Consider the following 16,388-nt stretch of genomic DNA (forward strand, 5'->3'; position numbering starts at 1 on the left):
TTGTTTTTTTTTTTACCAAAAGTAAGCAACATGGCCAAGTAATGTCTAGCATAAACATAAAAATCCATGGTGCGTTGGCCTCCTTCGCCCGAAAGCCACAAACACAACAGACCCGCCTCCTGCCCACCAAAAAGGAGGCGAAGGATGTGCCCCGGCTGGGTGTCTGCAGATTAGGATGGTCGCGATGGCTCGTCGCAGTCGGAGTGTCTCCTGTAAGAGTGCTCACTCTGCTCTTGGCCATGATTTAATTAAAGTCTACATGTGCTAAGTAGATTTTATTCTTTGCTCGCTTATTTGGTTTATTTGCCTATTTTTTTGCCCTAGTCTTCCGTTTCGCCTGCTGGCCATAATTGATTTAGGCATTTACTGCATTAGGCCAAAAAAGGAGCTCATATGAAGGAATGAAGTCAGGAAGAGAAAGTCCAAGATACCATATTTGATTTATCAAGGAAAATAAGTCTTTTTTCAATAGTGACTTTTCTGGATATATATTATGCTTTATACCGTCTGCCCTAACTAATTAACTTGTGCTTCCTTCATAGTCAATTTTAGCTTACAATTCTGATTAGTACATACGTATGTACATAGTACATAAAATTGTAATAAACTTAACTACGGGCGTTGCTCATTGTTAATTTAGAGCACATGCATTCATAATTCATATCTCAGAGTTGCTATTGAAATATGCCTTTATATCTGCACTATTGAATTAAACATGTGTGAATACGAGTGAGAGCTACTTACACATCGATTTAACTGCAGGATGTTGTTGGATGGCAGGACTCAAGTGTTGTTGCTGCATTGTCCAAGTTCTCGAAATGCTTATCATTATTACGAGAATTGGCGTTGCGATGCAACCGAAGCATTTTCCCTCCATGGCCATGGTCCTGCGAGCCGGATTTTACTTATTTATATTTATTCACCTCAAAGGCGGTTAGATAAGTGTAATTTAGTCCAACAAGCTTACGTATTTTGGTTTTACATTACTGCTAATGGTTTGGTTCCACAATCGATTTTGGAGTGCATTCTATAAAGAGAGGGAGGAAACATTTTCATTAACGCTATTATTTGTGAAATATTAATTAAAAGCAGTTGAAATTAATTTGAATTATTGCAGCTATTCCAGTGTTGCCTAACTTAACTTGAATCGTTGAAAAGTTATAAATGTGACATTTTTGAAAATGATTCACATATCCAAGAATATAATTAAATAGTTATATCTTGCAAATTCAAAGGGATTCAAGTCATATGGATAGTTGGCAATAGTTGGTATGTGAGCAACCAATTTCTTCCAACGAATTCGATATTCGCACAGCATTTAACTGCAGCAAACATTGATATTAACCGTAGGCCTTCATTATAAATGTCCTCCATTCACATCATTTATCCTGTATCATATTGCAAAGGCATTAATTTATTTTCTCTTTTTCAGAATGTGTGCATTTGTGTTTGTTAAGCCCCCATATATTGTCTGTAGTGGCAAGTTGCTTATCGCCACCATGTCACAGGAGCAGTGTTAACCAACGCATTTTGTATATTTACAACCCGCAAGCCGCACTCAAATAGTTTTTTTATTTGGCCATAAAACACATAAATTGTCCAACTGAAAGGTGTGTGCAAGGCTAGGCTAGCCTTGATCACTCACGAAATGTGCAAGTGCCAAAAACCAATTAAAATTTTAATTTCTCCACAAACTGCGCTTTGTTGCACTTTACAATCGTGCTTTACGAACGATCCAAGAGATATTGTATTCAATAAATATCGACTCCATGCCCTTCGACCCTTCAGATATCATCACCACAGGAGCACTTAAATGATTTCATCCGTTGCTGCAGTTATGTAATGGGTTGTTGGTTGTTGCGATGCCAATCAAACAATGGTGGTAAAATTAACATGGAATCAGCTTAAAATGCGCACTGCAATTGTTATTTTCATGGCAACGATTGTTAATTGAATTTAGTGGTTTTCGGATATGTTTTGTTACTTTTTGGATGATTTAAAGCCAAACTAAATAAATTTTCATCGCGATAATTGTGCATTTATGATGTTAGACCAGCCCACAAAGAGTCTGATGTTAATTAATGGTATATATTGTATTTATATGGCAGAGTCACTCAAATTCAAGAAAGCCCACTTATCAAGTTGTGTACTTCAGGCATAAATTCAAGTTAATTAAACAAACCTGCTTGCACATTAATCACCTGGATACCCGGCCAAAAAGCCACAAAAGCACCTGGAGACCACTTGATCTTTAAGAAGAAAAGTCAAGGCATAAAGCTCGAAAGGAAAATTCAATTAGAAAAACACGAAAGGCGGCGAAAAGAGCGAGGAAAACGGTTCGATTTAAATGTCTTCTTTTTTTGGGGGCAGTCCCCGGACATATGTATATACGAGTATTCCCCATTCAAGCCATTCTTTATAAGGTTATAAGATTAATGAGAGACAAGCTCATCTACTTCTATTCCCTCAAGCGGCACTTAATTAATGCCGCATGCAAAGAGTCCTGCGAGGTCCTTGGCCTTTATCATGTCTTTTTAAAGGCAGCTGCCAAATTGTCCAAGAAGTTTTCCTTTAAATTTCGGTTATGGTCGTACTTAACGAGTTTGCTTAAATAATAAATGTTGTAATTATACTTTATTATATAGTATAATATGCGCAACAAATGCTTTAAATCAAAGCCAGTGCTAACAAATTGATGCACATGTTTGTAAAAGTTTTAAAAGTCCAAAACTACACCAATTATTGACTGTCTGTGGAAAGTTCATTTATTGACTGAACAACTTTGACCTTTCCGCATCACCTCATTACATTTTTTGTGGTTTAGTGAATTAATTACCTTCCTTACTTCATATTACCACAAGAACTCATTAGAAATGAGGACTCACTTCAAAGTCAATCCGTAACACACGTGCTCATTAGGTACTTCCAATTTTTCATTCTGCCCTGGATTTCAGAGGAAAAATGCGAGGGAACTTCAAAAGCAGATAAGGCGATGGAGAACTTGGAAAAACTTCCATCTCAACTTGGAAAAACTTTGATTTAACATTTATTTTTGCACGAAACTCGCTTGGTTGTTGACTGGATTCCAGCCAGTTCAGTTGAAGTCTGTGAAAAAATGTGTTTTGTTTTCTGTTTCAATCCTATCGCTAAGCGTATAATTTGCAAGAAACCTGAGTAACAAATGCATTTTCGATTGGCATTAAATCACGTCGCCCGTCCGAGTTCATTTCCGATGAGAAATAAATGTTTTTCTCTGATTTATCTGTGCTCCACTTTTCAAGGGAGGGAAAAACGAGCCACGTTGAATGCGATAGAGCAGTGTAGGTGGGTTAATATTAATGTACTTAAAGCTGTTATTCGACTCACTTTTGGTGTCAGCATCAGCTGGGCGATTATCTCCCATAAATTAAACCATTTAAACATCCAAAGTTAGTTTTTAACAGACAATTGATTCTTTCACTGGCCGCTTAAAGCGGCCTCCGATTCGAAACTTCACTTTTGCTTCAAGAGCATTATACACTGAGCGAAATCGAAACCGAACGATGTTAGTATCGTCTCGCGCACAAGTTGAAAAAACAGATGCGGCAGTTGAGAAAGTTGGGAAACCGCGACACCGCTATTGAATGCGGCAACTGCGAGATATCCTTTCGTGGCCAAGACCACAATCTGCGATAAGGAGTCGTAGTCACATCCGCGCCAAAGGACGAAACACGTGCGACGCGACTTGAAATTCATTTGATACTGCGGCATCCGAGGCCGGAGCTTTTCCGTATTGTTGTTTCCTACGCGCTGCAAGTAACCGTTCCGATGTGAACCGAGTCCTGCCAGCCACGAACAGGACGACGAGTTGGTTGTTATTGTCACTCCCGCACTCCGAAAATGGTTGACTTTGCGGCGAATTCGGGAAAATCCTTGTATTTGAAGGGGCGACTGTCTCCAAGATGACCGTCTAAAAGGGAAATTATGCGGGGAGAATTTAAGCAACTAAAGTTAGAACTCAACTTAGTTACAACAATTAGGAAATTCCATCCAATCATGCCATTTCATAAGGAAACCTAAGCTTATAAATGTTTTAGAATTATAAATAAAACTTCTTCAACTTTAAAAGTGCTATTTTTTAAAAATACGGAACGATTTATTGTGGTGTGCACTGCTTTGAATGATGATACACTGCTTAGGGATTTCTCGTCACTGCTTATATGGGCACCAAAAATTCTGGGGAAATTTTAGTTCTTCGACTGCTTGCAAAACATGAACTGCTTAGTTTCGAGAGTACTGTTCTAGAAAAATTGCCCAGGAAATAAATATTACTGGTCTAATTTCTGGTCTGTTTGGGGAAATATTAACTGCTTTCAACCCGCTTTTCCAATTTAAACAAGTGTGTAGTGTAAGCCATGATGCCAATGCCAACAGGTGTGTTCAGAATCTTACAATTCAAATATACATATACCCGAAAAAACGTAATAACGCACAGATAAACATTGAGAAATACGACTTCACTTCACATCTTTCAATTCTATTTTATTTATGCAAAATCGTGTTTTCCATTAAATATACAAATGAGATTTAAAATCGAATCAAAAGTAACGCGCTATTATGCAAGTATTGGGGAGTCTACAGAAATGTACACACAAATGCAAGAAAACTATGAGTAAAAGTATAAAAATATTTGAATCTATTGTTTGCCTTCAAAATGCAGTTGGAATTGTTAAGTTCAGTTAACACAATAGAGTTAACACCTCGCGTATCGCCACAAAAAAACGCACTTTAATAATTACAATTACAAAATTTCAATGATAGAACTGTTCACAAAACTCTCATGCCGTTGTAAACGAATTTAAAAATAATGTTTTCTCAACTTGGAGAAAAATGTTTAAACACATGTTGTACAACAGAAAATTTCTCGTGTCTTTCACTAATTTATCAGTATCGAGGTTGAATTTACTAGATTGTTAGTGTACACTATCGGCATCCACAAAGATTTGCTCGTATTGCTTTTTCTTAATTAAACTTAACGAGAAGTTGTTGATGAATGTGAATGGCTTCTTGAGTTTCGACTTATAGAACATTTTCCGGGTTTTTAACTAATTGCGAAAAATTAGGGCTTCCTTCACTATATGACGCGTATTCTGTTTGCATCTGCTGATGATGTGCTGTTCGAGAAGTAAGCGTTCCTGACGCTTAAAATCATTTGAGCTTGGCGTATGCGTCGACCTTTTTGTGAAACTGGTTGTAGTACTCCAGGGCGGCGTTGCGCGTCTGGTTCAGCGCCTGATTGATGTTCTCGGGGGAGAGATGGCCACTAAAGAAAGATCACAATCATAAGGGATGCAGTCTCGAAGACATCAACGGCCAGGCAGGCAGGCATACTTACACAAGCACCTTTTCCTTGATGAGCGCGGCAGCATTTTCATAGCTGCTGGCGGCTAAATCGCTAACGCCAGAGGCAAAAGCTTCGATCTTGCCAGACGAATTGGGCACGTATTGGTCAATCTAAAAAATAGATAGAACATATTAACAAGGGAGCCAGTAAATCACACAGAGATTAATTCAAAACTGGTTTGGCCATGACCTCATCTTAATGCCGACTAAAAGACACTTACGAACTTCGCCACAACGGGCCACTTGGCGCCAAAGTATCCCTTGCCGTTCTGGTAAGCTTTGCAGGCCGCATTCCTCGCCAGCTTCCACAGGTCGCCGGTGGTCTTGATCACCGGCTCGGCGTACGGCGGCACATTAACTTCCGCCCATTTGTAGCCCCGCGCTCCAGCGCCCATGACCGTGTACCAGGACTTCTGGACATGCGGCAGAACTCCGGCATTCTTCAGCACCTTGCCGGTGGCCGATTTTTCAAACACGCCCTTGCCGTTCACTTCGGTATCGTAGCACAGAGCTCCGGCAATCAGGGCGATGATGAAGATGCTACCCAAGGTCCACTTGCAGCATCCGCATTTCTTTTTCTGTGCCGCGGCATTCTGTTTGTTCTTCTTCTGCTGCGCGCTGGTCTTCTCCTGGACGCTCTACATAGCAAAAAATTATTAACAATCTTAATTGCTGGGTATAGTTGATGATATTGTGGAATCATTTGATTGAGTTAAATTGTTTACCTTTTTTGCGGTCGGCGCTGGTTTGCCGCTCTGTTTGTTACTTTTCGGTTTAACCTGAGCCATTTCCTAACTTAATTTCAATGAGTTTCGATTATGAAGAGTATTTCTAGTTTTCCTCAGCTGTTCGCAAAAGATGTTTAATTATTGATTGTGATAACATTGCAATTGTGTTTGCTAAAAAGAATGACGAGACTTTTTGAGCTTTTAAACCGAGCTTTTTTTTGCAACTGAGCTCGATGACCTAAGATTTGAGAGTAAGCTAAAACCGCGAGTGGGGATAATTAAAAATTTTAAATACGTAGTTATAATTTCATTTTGTCCAGATCAAAACAATTAATATCCAATATTCAGCCTATGCCTAATACTTTTTAAGCTAACATTGTCATTTTATTTTAATTTTTTAATACATTTAAATTTTGCACAAACTTAATGCAGAAAACATGTTTTTATTCAATGTGATGCATTCCTGCTGTCCTCAAAAATATATATATTTATTGATTACTTTAAACGTTAAAAACGAATTTCTCAATTTAAAGTAGTATGAGTATTTTTATAATAGTTATGAAAAAATTAAATCTTTTTTTTAAATGTTGAAATGCAAACTTTCAAATTTATTGAAAAATAACACACCTTGCCTCTAAATAAAAGTATCATTTACACTCATTCTTTAAATTTCTGTGGACAAAAGAGTTGAATGAACTACGGCTTATGCCCTCTAAATTTCGTCTCTTTTATGCTTTCGAAATGAAAGAAAGAAAGAATGATGGAAGGCCAGCGAGAATCAGGGTCACAGTGGACATGCCACGTGTTGAAGCAGCCCAAATCTTCAAATGGTTCTCTTTCGCCCCCCTTTTTTGGACCATGGGATTGGGAATCGTGGCGTTGCGAGATTTTCAGGTGAGCGTGCGAAACTGCACCACTGTGCAATAATGAGAGTGAGAGTGCGGAGGAGAGGCGAAGAGAGGAGGAGAGTGCGCACAAGCAGGATGAGCGAGGGGAGTGGGTGAGGGAGCGGAAGGCGAGTGGCCAATCGCAGCTGGAACACATCAGTCAATAGGAAAATAAAAATAAGCGTCAGATCAGCCGAAAATTGGGTGTACTGATAAGAATGTTACTGATAATGCGTCAATTTATGATGCCCGATGGCCATGCCCACTCTCATTTCGAAAGCAACACGTCTGCTCTGCGCGGAGAAATTTAGCGGCAACTGGAACCCGCATGGCAACGCTATGGGAAAAGTGCAGCTATAGCTGCCACCAATACCAGTGCAAAACGGCGGAATACACAACCGTTAAAGATGACACGCACACATATGCACGAAACGCACTTTGCACTACTGCAACAGCAACAATAATTGCGACAACGCGATAATTAAGGTGCGGGCCATTAATTTATGCTCACTCCAGGCTTCAAAAGCCAGTTGAATTGCGGAGAAATTTCGGACGAACGCCGGCTAGCGCTTTCCATCTCTTTCCCGCAGCGACGTCGCGTTGGCAGCGTCCCCCTACAGAACTCTAACTTCATTACCGACTAATTGGACGGCTACTACTACGTGAAGAGTTTTACTTTTGTTAGCTGCAGTTTTATAAGCTCAAGTCATTCTTTTTAACACCGATTGCAATTAATTATTCACTTTTGGACGGCAGTTCTACAAGTTTATACCTTCGTTTTTCTTTTCACTAGAGCAATGTGACCAGAGTACGCAATGTACCAAACCACTCAACTGAAATAGTGTTACCAGAGATGTGCACAAATTTAAATTTATATACAGTCTTCCTGATTTCACTTAAGTTTGGATAAATGGTTTAAAACGGCTAACAAAATAAGTATATATGCTATATACTAGTTTTCTAAGAAAACTATGCGAGATAAAAGAAGACACATTCATCATTCAGCTTTTATCGAACTGAGGTCAGAGCCTTTTGCTTGGAATTGTGGGATATACTTAAGTCGCACTCACCAACAAAACCTCCTTTAAGTCATCTAGGTGACCTTCGTTTCGCTTGCTTCCCTGCAGTTCTTCGTTCAGAGCCGCCACATCTTGTAGAAAAGAGTGATACACAGTCGACGTAGCCAACTCATGGGTAGACGTGGTCCAATTGTCGTCTGGGAAAAGTTAGGAATGCGATATTAGATAACACATTAACGATAAGCGTGGGTGTTACTGTTAAACAAAACTCCAATTAAATGGCTTTTCACAGCTGTAGATCGTACCTATAGCTTTCAGTAGCAGTAGACTGGGCAATTGTTGCTTCTTGTAGTTCATGCGCCACACCCTGAGGCAATCGTCTCTGCCGCTGCTGAGCAGACAACTAATACAGCCTTCGATCTCATTAGTCTGCTTGGAGCCGGCGCTTATTTCCCGTAAGAGCGTAAGGAATATGTTGGCATGCCTCACAGGACTGTTGATATAGTTTTGCTACACACAGGAGGAAGGGAGGTCAGTGAAACAATGGGATAACAAGCAATGGTTTTCATCCTTACAAGCAACAAACGCGCACTACGCTTCAAACTTTGCTGCCATTCCTTCGGCAGGTTGTTATATGGTGCATTCAGCGCATTGTAAGTGGCAAAGAACTCCTGCTGGTTGATCTGCAGAGGATCCGCCGTCTTCCGAGCAGCAGCTGCATTCAGAGCCCGCTCCATATACTCGACCACAAACTTGGTGTACTGCTTTAGCTCCAGGTTGGGCAGCATCAGGTTCTGCCACACGCGAACACCCTCGTTTAGCGACTGATAGCCACCTTGTCCGATGGCCCACAGGATGCTCAGGCAGATGTTGCTGCGGTTCTGATAGGAGTTCCTTAGCAACGCAGTCTTGGCCAGGTTCCTAGAGCAAATGTTCGGCCAGTTTTGACCGATCAACTGTAGGATGAGCTTGTAACCTGCCACCGTCTGATTGTTGTTTAGATCCGTTGACATGCTATCCAGCAGCGAGTAAAAGAAATACTCCAGGTTTTGCTCGCCCACACTGCCCAGAAACTCCACAATCGAGTACTTAAGCGAGGCGCTGGCCAAGTTGCTGGGATACTGAGCCGAGCGGCCGGAGAAGATGGGATCGCAGTCATAGGACAAGGCTTCATTGAAGTATAGCGCAATCTGGGGAATAACGATAGGTGAGCAAGGATTTAGATAAATTGCCTTAGGAAACGTACATGGCTTAACCAGCGCAGCTCAGAGCCAGGACAACTGAGCTTCACCTGCTCCAGTTGGGCAGCAAAATCATCCCGGGTGATGTTCCTCAAGGCCAGCTCCAGGGTCTTTGGCTTAGAAGCGGCTGACGACGTGGTCCTTTTCTGGGTCGAGGTATTCTTTGCGGTATGCTTTTTAACTGGCGACTTATTGGCTTTTGAGGAAGATGAGGCACTTGAACTAGATTTGGCTGGGGAATGGGACTTGCTATTGTTATTGTTGCTGCTGCTGGTGCCGCTGGAGCCGAACAAATTGCGATACCGCTGAGTTGGCACTGCGAAGGGAATAAAAGGGCAGGCACAAACATGTAATCGCATTGCCAGGTGCACTTTTTGAAAGATTCTTACACAGCTCCTCCAGTTTGGGTAACTGGGCCGCGATGCGCTTCTGCTCGTTGTGCGCAGACACCTTCTTGTCCAGGTTCTTTTGCTTGCGCGACTTGGTAACCACCTCCCATTGTTCCGACATGTTGCGAGCAGTCTTTCAATCGATGGTATTAAATGAAATCGGGAAATGCAAGTGGCCGGCAGAGTAAAAAGCAACAAGCCAAGAGTGTGGCCAACGCGACTTTAAAATGATGTGGCCTACTTTCAGTGGTTGAATTACCGATAGCTTTTTAATGTGATTTTAAAGCAGCTGCCTGCTTTTTGTTGTAATACATATATTAAATAACTAAATAAATGTAGCTATGTTTTAAATGTGTTTGTAGAGCTGCCAATTGCAGTTAAATTGCAGGAAAAACAATTTTTCTTACCAGGGCTGCAACTCATACCAAAGTTGTAAGGCCTCTGCGATATATACTACATTTGCTGCATTGGTCACACTGTTCTGCTTGTTTACATTTACAAATAAAATATAACTAAACTAAAATATAACTAAATCATAGTTTCTATATATAAATAACAAAAATGGCTGCCTCGCGCTCACGGCGTAATAATGCCGGCAACAAAATAGCTCGTTTGCTCAATGAGGAAGAGGAGGACGACTTTTACAAAACGTCCTATGGTGGATTTCAGGAGGACGAAGAGGATAAGGAATACGAGTGAGTACTTATCATTTTAGGAAATTTGAGTGCACAAGCCATATAAAATCCACTCTGCAGGCAAAAAGACGAAGAGGAAGATGTGGTGGACTCCGACTTCAGTATCGATGAGCACGATGAGCCCGTTTCGGATCAGGAAGAGGCGCCCGAGAAAACAAGGAAACGCGGTGGCGTTAACACAAAGGCCTATAAGGTGCGAACTATACTTAAAATACTTAATAATCCTGTGATTATTTGGAGTTGTAATGATTTCCACAGGAAACAAAGCCTTCAGTCAAAAAAGACACAAAGGCAACACCGGCCCTGCACAAGAAACGACCTGGTGGTGGGGTAACGAAACGGCGGGCACGTCCACGCTTCACGGTCCTCGATTCCGGTCGCAAATCCATACGCACTTCCACGGCCATCAAGACACAGGCTACCAAAATACGCCTCAAAGAATTGGACGATGCCCGCAAGCGCAAAAAGAAGAAGGTGCGTGTGGAGGACTACATGCCCACGCAGGAGGAGCTGCTGGAGGAGGCCAAAATAACCGAGGAAGAAAACACTAAATCTTTGGGTGGGTATCTAAAGCAACCAAGGAAGCAGCTATTTTACAATCTTCTGGGGCATTCACAGAGAAATTCCAGAAAATGGAGCTGGAGAAGAAGAAATCACGTCCCACCAAGCGCACGTTCTCCGGCCCCACGATACGCTATCACTCACTAACCATGCCAGCGATGCGGAAGCCCACTCGCGGAGCTAACCCTGCGGTCGATTCAAAGGATCTTGCTGGGAAGTGCGAACGCACATTCGTCACCATCGAGAACGATTTTAATGACAAGGTGTTTCAGAACCTCTTCCGCCACAAGGCGCCTCCCAAAGCCAGCAATGGCATCTGTCCAATCACCAGGCTGCCAGCCCGCTACTTTGACCCGATCACACAGCAGCCATACTTCAGCATCCAGGCTTTTAAAATCCTGCGCGAGGCATACTACATGCAGCTGGAACAGAAAGGCGGCGGCAGCGAGCAACCCGAGCTGGCCAAATGGCTGGAATGGCGCAAGCTGGTCAAGGAGAATCGTCTGAAGGCTTCAGCAGCTGCCAACAAAAACGGAGATAACTAATAATGCTACCAATTTTATATTTTTCGAATAAAAAGTTATACGAAATTTTCGAAACCTTCTCAATGAGAAATCACAAACTACTCTTTGGACAACCCTCGTCAATTTCAGGCAGTACCAAACGATTACCTAATATATTTCATACAATTGCGACAATGGAAAAGTAGTACATAGGGTATTTCCCAAAACGTTATCTTTGAAAAGTATTTATAATCAACGCACAGTCTGTTTTGATTTTATTTATCAGCAGCATCCGGTTTATTGACTTAAGATGTTGATAACACAGTTTAACCAAAAGAAAGTTTATCTTGCTAATCTAATTTATATAAAACCCATTTATTACTTTTTAGTATCTAATTTTAATTGCCGCTCTATTTAAAAGTTTAGTTGTCTTAATAATAAAAGCGTCGCAGTCTTCTATTAAGAGTATTTAAACGAATTTTTTCGCTTAATTTGCGTCAAATTGATAAGCACACAGTCTCTCTGTGCAATATATAACAAAATCTGGAGGAAATGAGGTTGTTCCGACACCTAATACGTAATGCATAAGTATAAGTACTTGCTTAATTTTGAGACATTACATTACATATGTTAATTATGAACCCATTTTATTCTCTATTTATAATCTATTGGCGAAGTATTGATCATTTCCGAATGAAATTGTTTTTCAATCCGAAACTCTTACAGGGAATTAGTTCAGTGGACCCTGCCGCAACCTTGTCGCATCTGTATGTTTTCGTCGACTTATCAAAATCAACGCACGCGCTGGCTATTTGAATTGTTTGAACGGGAACGGGACAAGGTATTGTGTGAGCAAGATTTAGTCATACCCGTGAGCTTAGATCAAACGAACGTTGTGCGATTAAACGGAGAAATGAAGAGCTGTGCGGCGATTGGAGTCCTCCTGGTACTGCTGCTCCAGTACGAAGTGGTTCGAACGGACAGCGATAGCAGCGACAGCAGCAGTGGAGAGAAAAAGCACAAGCACTCCAAGACGGAGCACAAGTACAATTATCCTGCATATCCCAGTCCGGGCTATCCTCCGTATCCATATATGGGAGGCTATCCTACATATCCCTACAATACGTACATGCAGTATCCTCCGTATCCCCAAATGGGAGGCTATCCTTCATATCCCTATAATCCGTACATGGCCCCACCACCACCACCACCGCCACAGCCGCAACAAGCTCCGCCACCACCAATGTATCCACCCGTCCCGTCCGGATATCCAAGCGGCTATCCACCGCAGGGGGGTCCCGGACAAAATCCCGGTAACAACCCAAATGCGATCCCCAATCAGCCCCAGCCTCAGCCACAGCAGCCTGCTAGCGGCCCGGGATCAGGGCCTGCCCCGAACTATCCTCCAGGTGGCTCGAGCGTTATTAATCACTCCCTTAAGGTCAACAAGGAATACAACGAGGACGGTCACCACCAATCTTCAACGTAGTCGCAGTCGAGATACAATGTTACTTCAAACTTTAAACGTCGGATTGGGCCTCAAGTTTCAAGTCGGCCTTCAATACAATGTAGCAATGTCGAATTAATTTAAACAGTACTTGAAGTATCACAGTCTTTGATTAAATAAAAGATAGAAATGTTCTCTTACCATTGTAATTAAAGACATAACTGAAAAGGGGAAACGAGATATTTTAGTATCACATATATTTCATAATATAAAAGGTACTTTGTTATGTTTTATACCAAAATGTACAAAAGCATGTATGTACATATTGGGCAGTCTACTTTTCCACTATGGTGCTGTGGTTGTACAGGTGCACATGGTAGACGTAGCTGTTCATGCATTTCTGGATACTGAGCACTAGTGGGTCAAAGGGATGCCAAATAAAGGCGCACAATTCCCGTGGTGCCAGAGGATTTAAATGTCGGCGGGCCGTGGCGTGCAGTCTAAACTTGATCGAATCCGTGGCACGGTCAATAAACACAATAGGTTCGTTGGAGCAGCGATGGGGTTGCTCCAGAGGAGACACGTACCGACTGTCGTATCTAAATTCGTTGAACTTTAGATAGGGCGACGAGGAGAGGCTCTGGGAGCTGAGTGGAACGCTGGGGTTGAAGCGCAAGGCCGTATGTCGATCGACGGAGACCGATTCATTGGTATCCGCAAATGTATGCCTTAGGAAAAAATGCATGGGCAACGAAGGTGCATCACCGAATTGCAGCGATCGATCATTGCTCATATAGTCATTGAATTGCAGTAAGATGTGCAGCAGGTTGATGGAATATTCCGGATAAACGCCAACCACTTCCTCGCCAGTTATGGTGTAGAATACATATAAGCGGCGCGGTGATGTAGCCATGGGCATGGTATCGGTATCTTTTGGACGCTCTTCATAGCGCAACATCAGAAGTTCATCGTTCACCAGATGCATTCTCTCCATGATCATGTGCTCTATCTAAATAAGGTGTGTAAGGATGTGAAGACCGTTGTCACTCTTTATGAAGTTACTTACATACTCAAAGTTTTTATAAAACGACTTCTGACTATCCGTCGGGTTGCCACTTTTATCATTAATTTGGCGGTACTGGAAACTAAGGACGCGCTGTTTAATGTGCGTTATGGGCAAAACTGTGGTGGCGTCTAGGTTGTCAAAGTCTGTGGTAGCCTTCTCGATAAAGTCCCTCGGCCGGGGACCAATCGTCTCCTGCTGGTGGAACTTACCGTCATTCACCCAATAGACGTAAACGCACTGATGCAGGCGGGACATCATCATCACTGTTGAGCCAAACACGGAAATCCCATGATTGTGGGCAATGACGATGGAGTCGTTGGGCAGGATTAGTCTATCTGTGACGACGCCGAGCTTCAAATCCACCAGAAAGAACACATACGAGAAGGCATCCACTTTGTCGAACAGATCTGGGTACCGTACGTAGTCTTCGACCGGCAGAGCGCCGCGCACAACGGTCATGGCAGCCAGCATGGCATAACGACCGTCTTCCAGGAACACACTGAACTCCCGATGCAGATAGTAGAGGCCAAAGTCGCCCTGGCATAGATTCAGCGTCTCTTTTGTGGGAAATAGGCGTTCAAAGATCTGGCTCTTGAGTATGCTGTCCTGGCTACTAAAGAACTCGCCACTGCCCACATCCGCCTGGCGAATCAGTTCTCCCACCGCCGCACAACTGGAACCCCCGTAGCTGTATATGAGCAGGCTGCGCTGATCCTGCGAGAAGGCCAGCAATTTCCTGCCATCCGGCGTGAACTTGCGCAGGTAGATCGGCGGAATGGTAATCGAGTCAATGGTCAGGCAAGGTGTGATGCACTTGTAGAAGAGACGTTCGTAGGCCAACAGCGGCATTCTGCCCGGCTGTTGGCCCACGTTGGTGTATCCGGACTCGCGGTTCTGCAGCAAATGCACGAGGTTCTGCGATTTTAGGCGCTTCTCGTAAGCCATTCTCACAGATCTTGGGAAAGTTCTGTCGAATTCCTATTCCTATGTCAGCCGGCTTCTTCTTCCGATCGGAAGGTAACTAAAGTGGAGTGTGACCGTAGTTAGATTACAAAAATATACTCTGGCTACAAAAGTTTAGTTGTTAAACAAATAGAAGTATAATAATAATAATAATAATGCTTTTCAAGATTCAAATAAAAACGTTATTTATAAATAAAAGAATGCAATACACTTTACTTTACTTTGTCTTAAAAATGTGTGAAAAAACAATCCACGAAAAGCAAATTTAGATTTATTTTGTTTTAAAACAAAATTTTTCTTGTGTGCTTTTAAATACTCTAAGTATATTATGTATTTCTATACGATTAGCCCCTTTAATTACGACATTGTTTCATAAACATATTCATATTTGATTTACAATATTACATATATTCTTTAATTTTTATAATTTTACCCAGAAAAAGCTTGTTTACTAATACGAAAGTGCTGCAAGAAATCTGTTTAAAAATCGAAGATTTCTAGATACTGAAAATCGTTTCTCAGTCGTACACTTTCAAAAATGTCCTTTCAACAAAGCCGAGCAAACAATTTTCGTTTTAGTTTCGAAATTTCGATTCAAAGCTAGGGTTTACATTACCTCATCTTTAGCTTAAACTAATACCGCGCAAACGTTCTAACGGTTTTCAGAAAACAATGCATTTTTTCGAAAATTTTCGGAATTTTAAATTACTATTTCACTTTATTCAGAGTCGAAATGTTCGCAGACATATAAATATACACATCTGTGGGATTACGTTGCCCATTCCAGTGACTGCCAAGTGGAAACTATAGTAAGCTTAGACATTGTAGCCCACAATGTGACGCTTGCCGATGCACTCGCCGATGTAGAACCAGAAGATGACCTCGGCGGTCACCAGGGTGTTAAGCCAGGCCTCGCGAACGGTGAGGTTCTTGTAGGCGCCGGTCTTGGCTCCCTTGATGATGTTGCCCAGTCCCTGGCGGATGGCCGGAATATCGGCGGGCGTCGGGGGTGTTAGTTCCACCTTGGCGTACTTCAGGAACACGTCCAGTTGGGGCCTCGCCTGTGTGAGGAGCCCTGCAAAAAGTGATCATTACATAATTTTGCGATTGACAGGCGCCGAAGTTGGTGTAGCCATTCGATTGCATTCGATTCACGACACTAACTGTTCACAAGTCCTGATCCCTTGGTAGCCAAACTCGCCATCTTTTCAATTTGGTTCTGCAAGCAGTTGGAATTATACAAGAGGAAATCAACGAAATGTGCGGAAAACTTACCTATTCAGTGTGCGACGAAACAGAGATGTTATGCATTGGGTCCAGGGCTGGAGCACTAGTTATCGATCGGCGAATAAATACCAAAAACTACCAAATATTCATTTATAAAGTTAATACAAGAAACTGCAACCAGTAAATTTTAAATAACGTTATTAAACTAACTGAAGCTAAGGTTAAAATAAAACTGAATATATGTTTATATTTTAAATATTCCTTTCTATACAGTAAATAA

At 42.0% G+C, this 16,388-nt stretch overlaps 6 protein-coding genes across 9 annotated transcripts in view; 2 read left to right on the forward strand and 4 right to left on the reverse strand.

Moving 5' to 3' along the window:
* Nucleotides 1-3,742, reverse strand: part of LOC6612085 — a 37,155-nt gene extending 33,413 nt beyond the window's left edge. The window contains exons 1-3 of the mRNA XM_032726055.1: nucleotides 3,367-3,742; nucleotides 968-1,027; nucleotides 745-887 (exon numbers count right to left, since the gene is read on the reverse strand). Coding sequence (XP_032581946.1) covers nucleotides 745-883 — 139 coding nt within the window. The 5' untranslated portion in view covers nucleotides 884-887; nucleotides 968-1,027; nucleotides 3,367-3,742. The remainder of the gene's footprint in view (nucleotides 1-744; nucleotides 888-967; nucleotides 1,028-3,366) is intronic.
* A 914-nt stretch (nucleotides 3,743-4,656) lies between these two features.
* Nucleotides 4,657-9,959, reverse strand: LOC6612088 (transmembrane protein 214-B). 3 transcript variants are annotated; one of them, XM_002036569.2, is made up of 8 exons: nucleotides 9,647-9,959; nucleotides 9,263-9,573; nucleotides 8,592-9,206; nucleotides 8,322-8,526; nucleotides 8,068-8,213; nucleotides 5,604-6,020; nucleotides 5,375-5,493; nucleotides 4,657-5,302 (listed from the first exon to the last, which is right to left on the reverse strand). In XM_002036569.2, the coding sequence occupies exons 1-8, from the start codon at nucleotides 9,765-9,767 to the stop codon at nucleotides 5,188-5,190; spliced, it is 2,049 nt and encodes a 682-aa protein (XP_002036605.1). In that variant the 5' UTR covers nucleotides 9,768-9,959; the 3' UTR covers nucleotides 4,657-5,187. The 3 variants fall into 3 exon arrangements, with proteins under 3 accessions (XP_002036605.1, XP_032576224.1, XP_032576228.1); XM_032720333.1 differs by lacking the exons at nucleotides 8,068-8,213; nucleotides 8,322-8,526; nucleotides 8,592-9,206; nucleotides 9,263-9,573; nucleotides 9,647-9,959 and adding exons at nucleotides 6,108-6,227; nucleotides 7,770-7,792; XM_032720337.1 differs by lacking the exons at nucleotides 8,068-8,213; nucleotides 8,322-8,526; nucleotides 8,592-9,206; nucleotides 9,263-9,573; nucleotides 9,647-9,959 and adding an exon at nucleotides 6,108-6,235 and having other exon boundaries at nucleotides 4,659-5,302.
* A 155-nt stretch (nucleotides 9,960-10,114) lies between these two features.
* On the forward strand, nucleotides 10,115-11,517 carry LOC6612089 (vacuolar protein sorting-associated protein 72 homolog). Its single transcript, XM_002036570.2, has 4 exons — nucleotides 10,115-10,341; nucleotides 10,402-10,534; nucleotides 10,600-10,900; nucleotides 10,960-11,517. The coding sequence occupies exons 1-4, from the start codon at nucleotides 10,208-10,210 to the stop codon at nucleotides 11,445-11,447; spliced, it is 1,056 nt and encodes a 351-aa protein (XP_002036606.1). The 5' UTR covers nucleotides 10,115-10,207; the 3' UTR covers nucleotides 11,448-11,517.
* Nucleotides 11,518-12,159: 642 nt separating this feature from the next.
* Nucleotides 12,160-13,061, forward strand: LOC6612090 (proline-rich proteoglycan 2). The gene has a single exon (XM_002036571.2). The coding sequence runs from the start codon at nucleotides 12,175-12,177 to the stop codon at nucleotides 12,892-12,894; it is 720 nt and encodes a 239-aa protein (XP_002036607.2). The 5' UTR covers nucleotides 12,160-12,174; the 3' UTR covers nucleotides 12,895-13,061.
* A 31-nt stretch (nucleotides 13,062-13,092) lies between these two features.
* On the reverse strand, nucleotides 13,093-14,939 carry LOC6612091 (DET1 homolog). Of its 2 annotated transcripts, none has more exons than XM_002036572.2 (2): nucleotides 13,919-14,939; nucleotides 13,093-13,861 (listed from the first exon to the last, which is right to left on the reverse strand). In XM_002036572.2, exons 1-2 carry the CDS (start codon nucleotides 14,861-14,863, stop codon nucleotides 13,187-13,189), a joined length of 1,620 nt encoding a protein of 539 aa, XP_002036608.1. In that variant the 5' UTR covers nucleotides 14,864-14,939; the 3' UTR covers nucleotides 13,093-13,186. The 2 variants fall into 2 exon arrangements, with proteins under 2 accessions (XP_002036608.1, XP_032578095.1); XM_032722204.1 differs by having other exon boundaries at nucleotides 13,770-13,861; nucleotides 13,923-14,939.
* A 631-nt stretch (nucleotides 14,940-15,570) lies between these two features.
* LOC6612092 (ATP synthase subunit g, mitochondrial) lies at nucleotides 15,571-16,223 on the reverse strand. Its single transcript, XM_002036573.2, has 3 exons — nucleotides 16,157-16,223; nucleotides 16,046-16,100; nucleotides 15,571-15,956 (listed from the first exon to the last, which is right to left on the reverse strand). Exons 2-3 carry the CDS (start codon nucleotides 16,083-16,085, stop codon nucleotides 15,697-15,699), a joined length of 300 nt encoding a protein of 99 aa, XP_002036609.1. The 5' UTR covers nucleotides 16,086-16,100; nucleotides 16,157-16,223; the 3' UTR covers nucleotides 15,571-15,696.
* Between the last annotated feature and the right edge of the window lie 165 nt (nucleotides 16,224-16,388).

The sequence above is a fragment of the Drosophila sechellia genome, chromosome 2L (genome assembly GCF_004382195.2).
Source record: "Drosophila sechellia strain sech25 chromosome 2L, ASM438219v1, whole genome shotgun sequence".
NCBI lineage: Eukaryota > Metazoa > Arthropoda > Insecta > Diptera > Drosophilidae > Drosophila > Drosophila sechellia.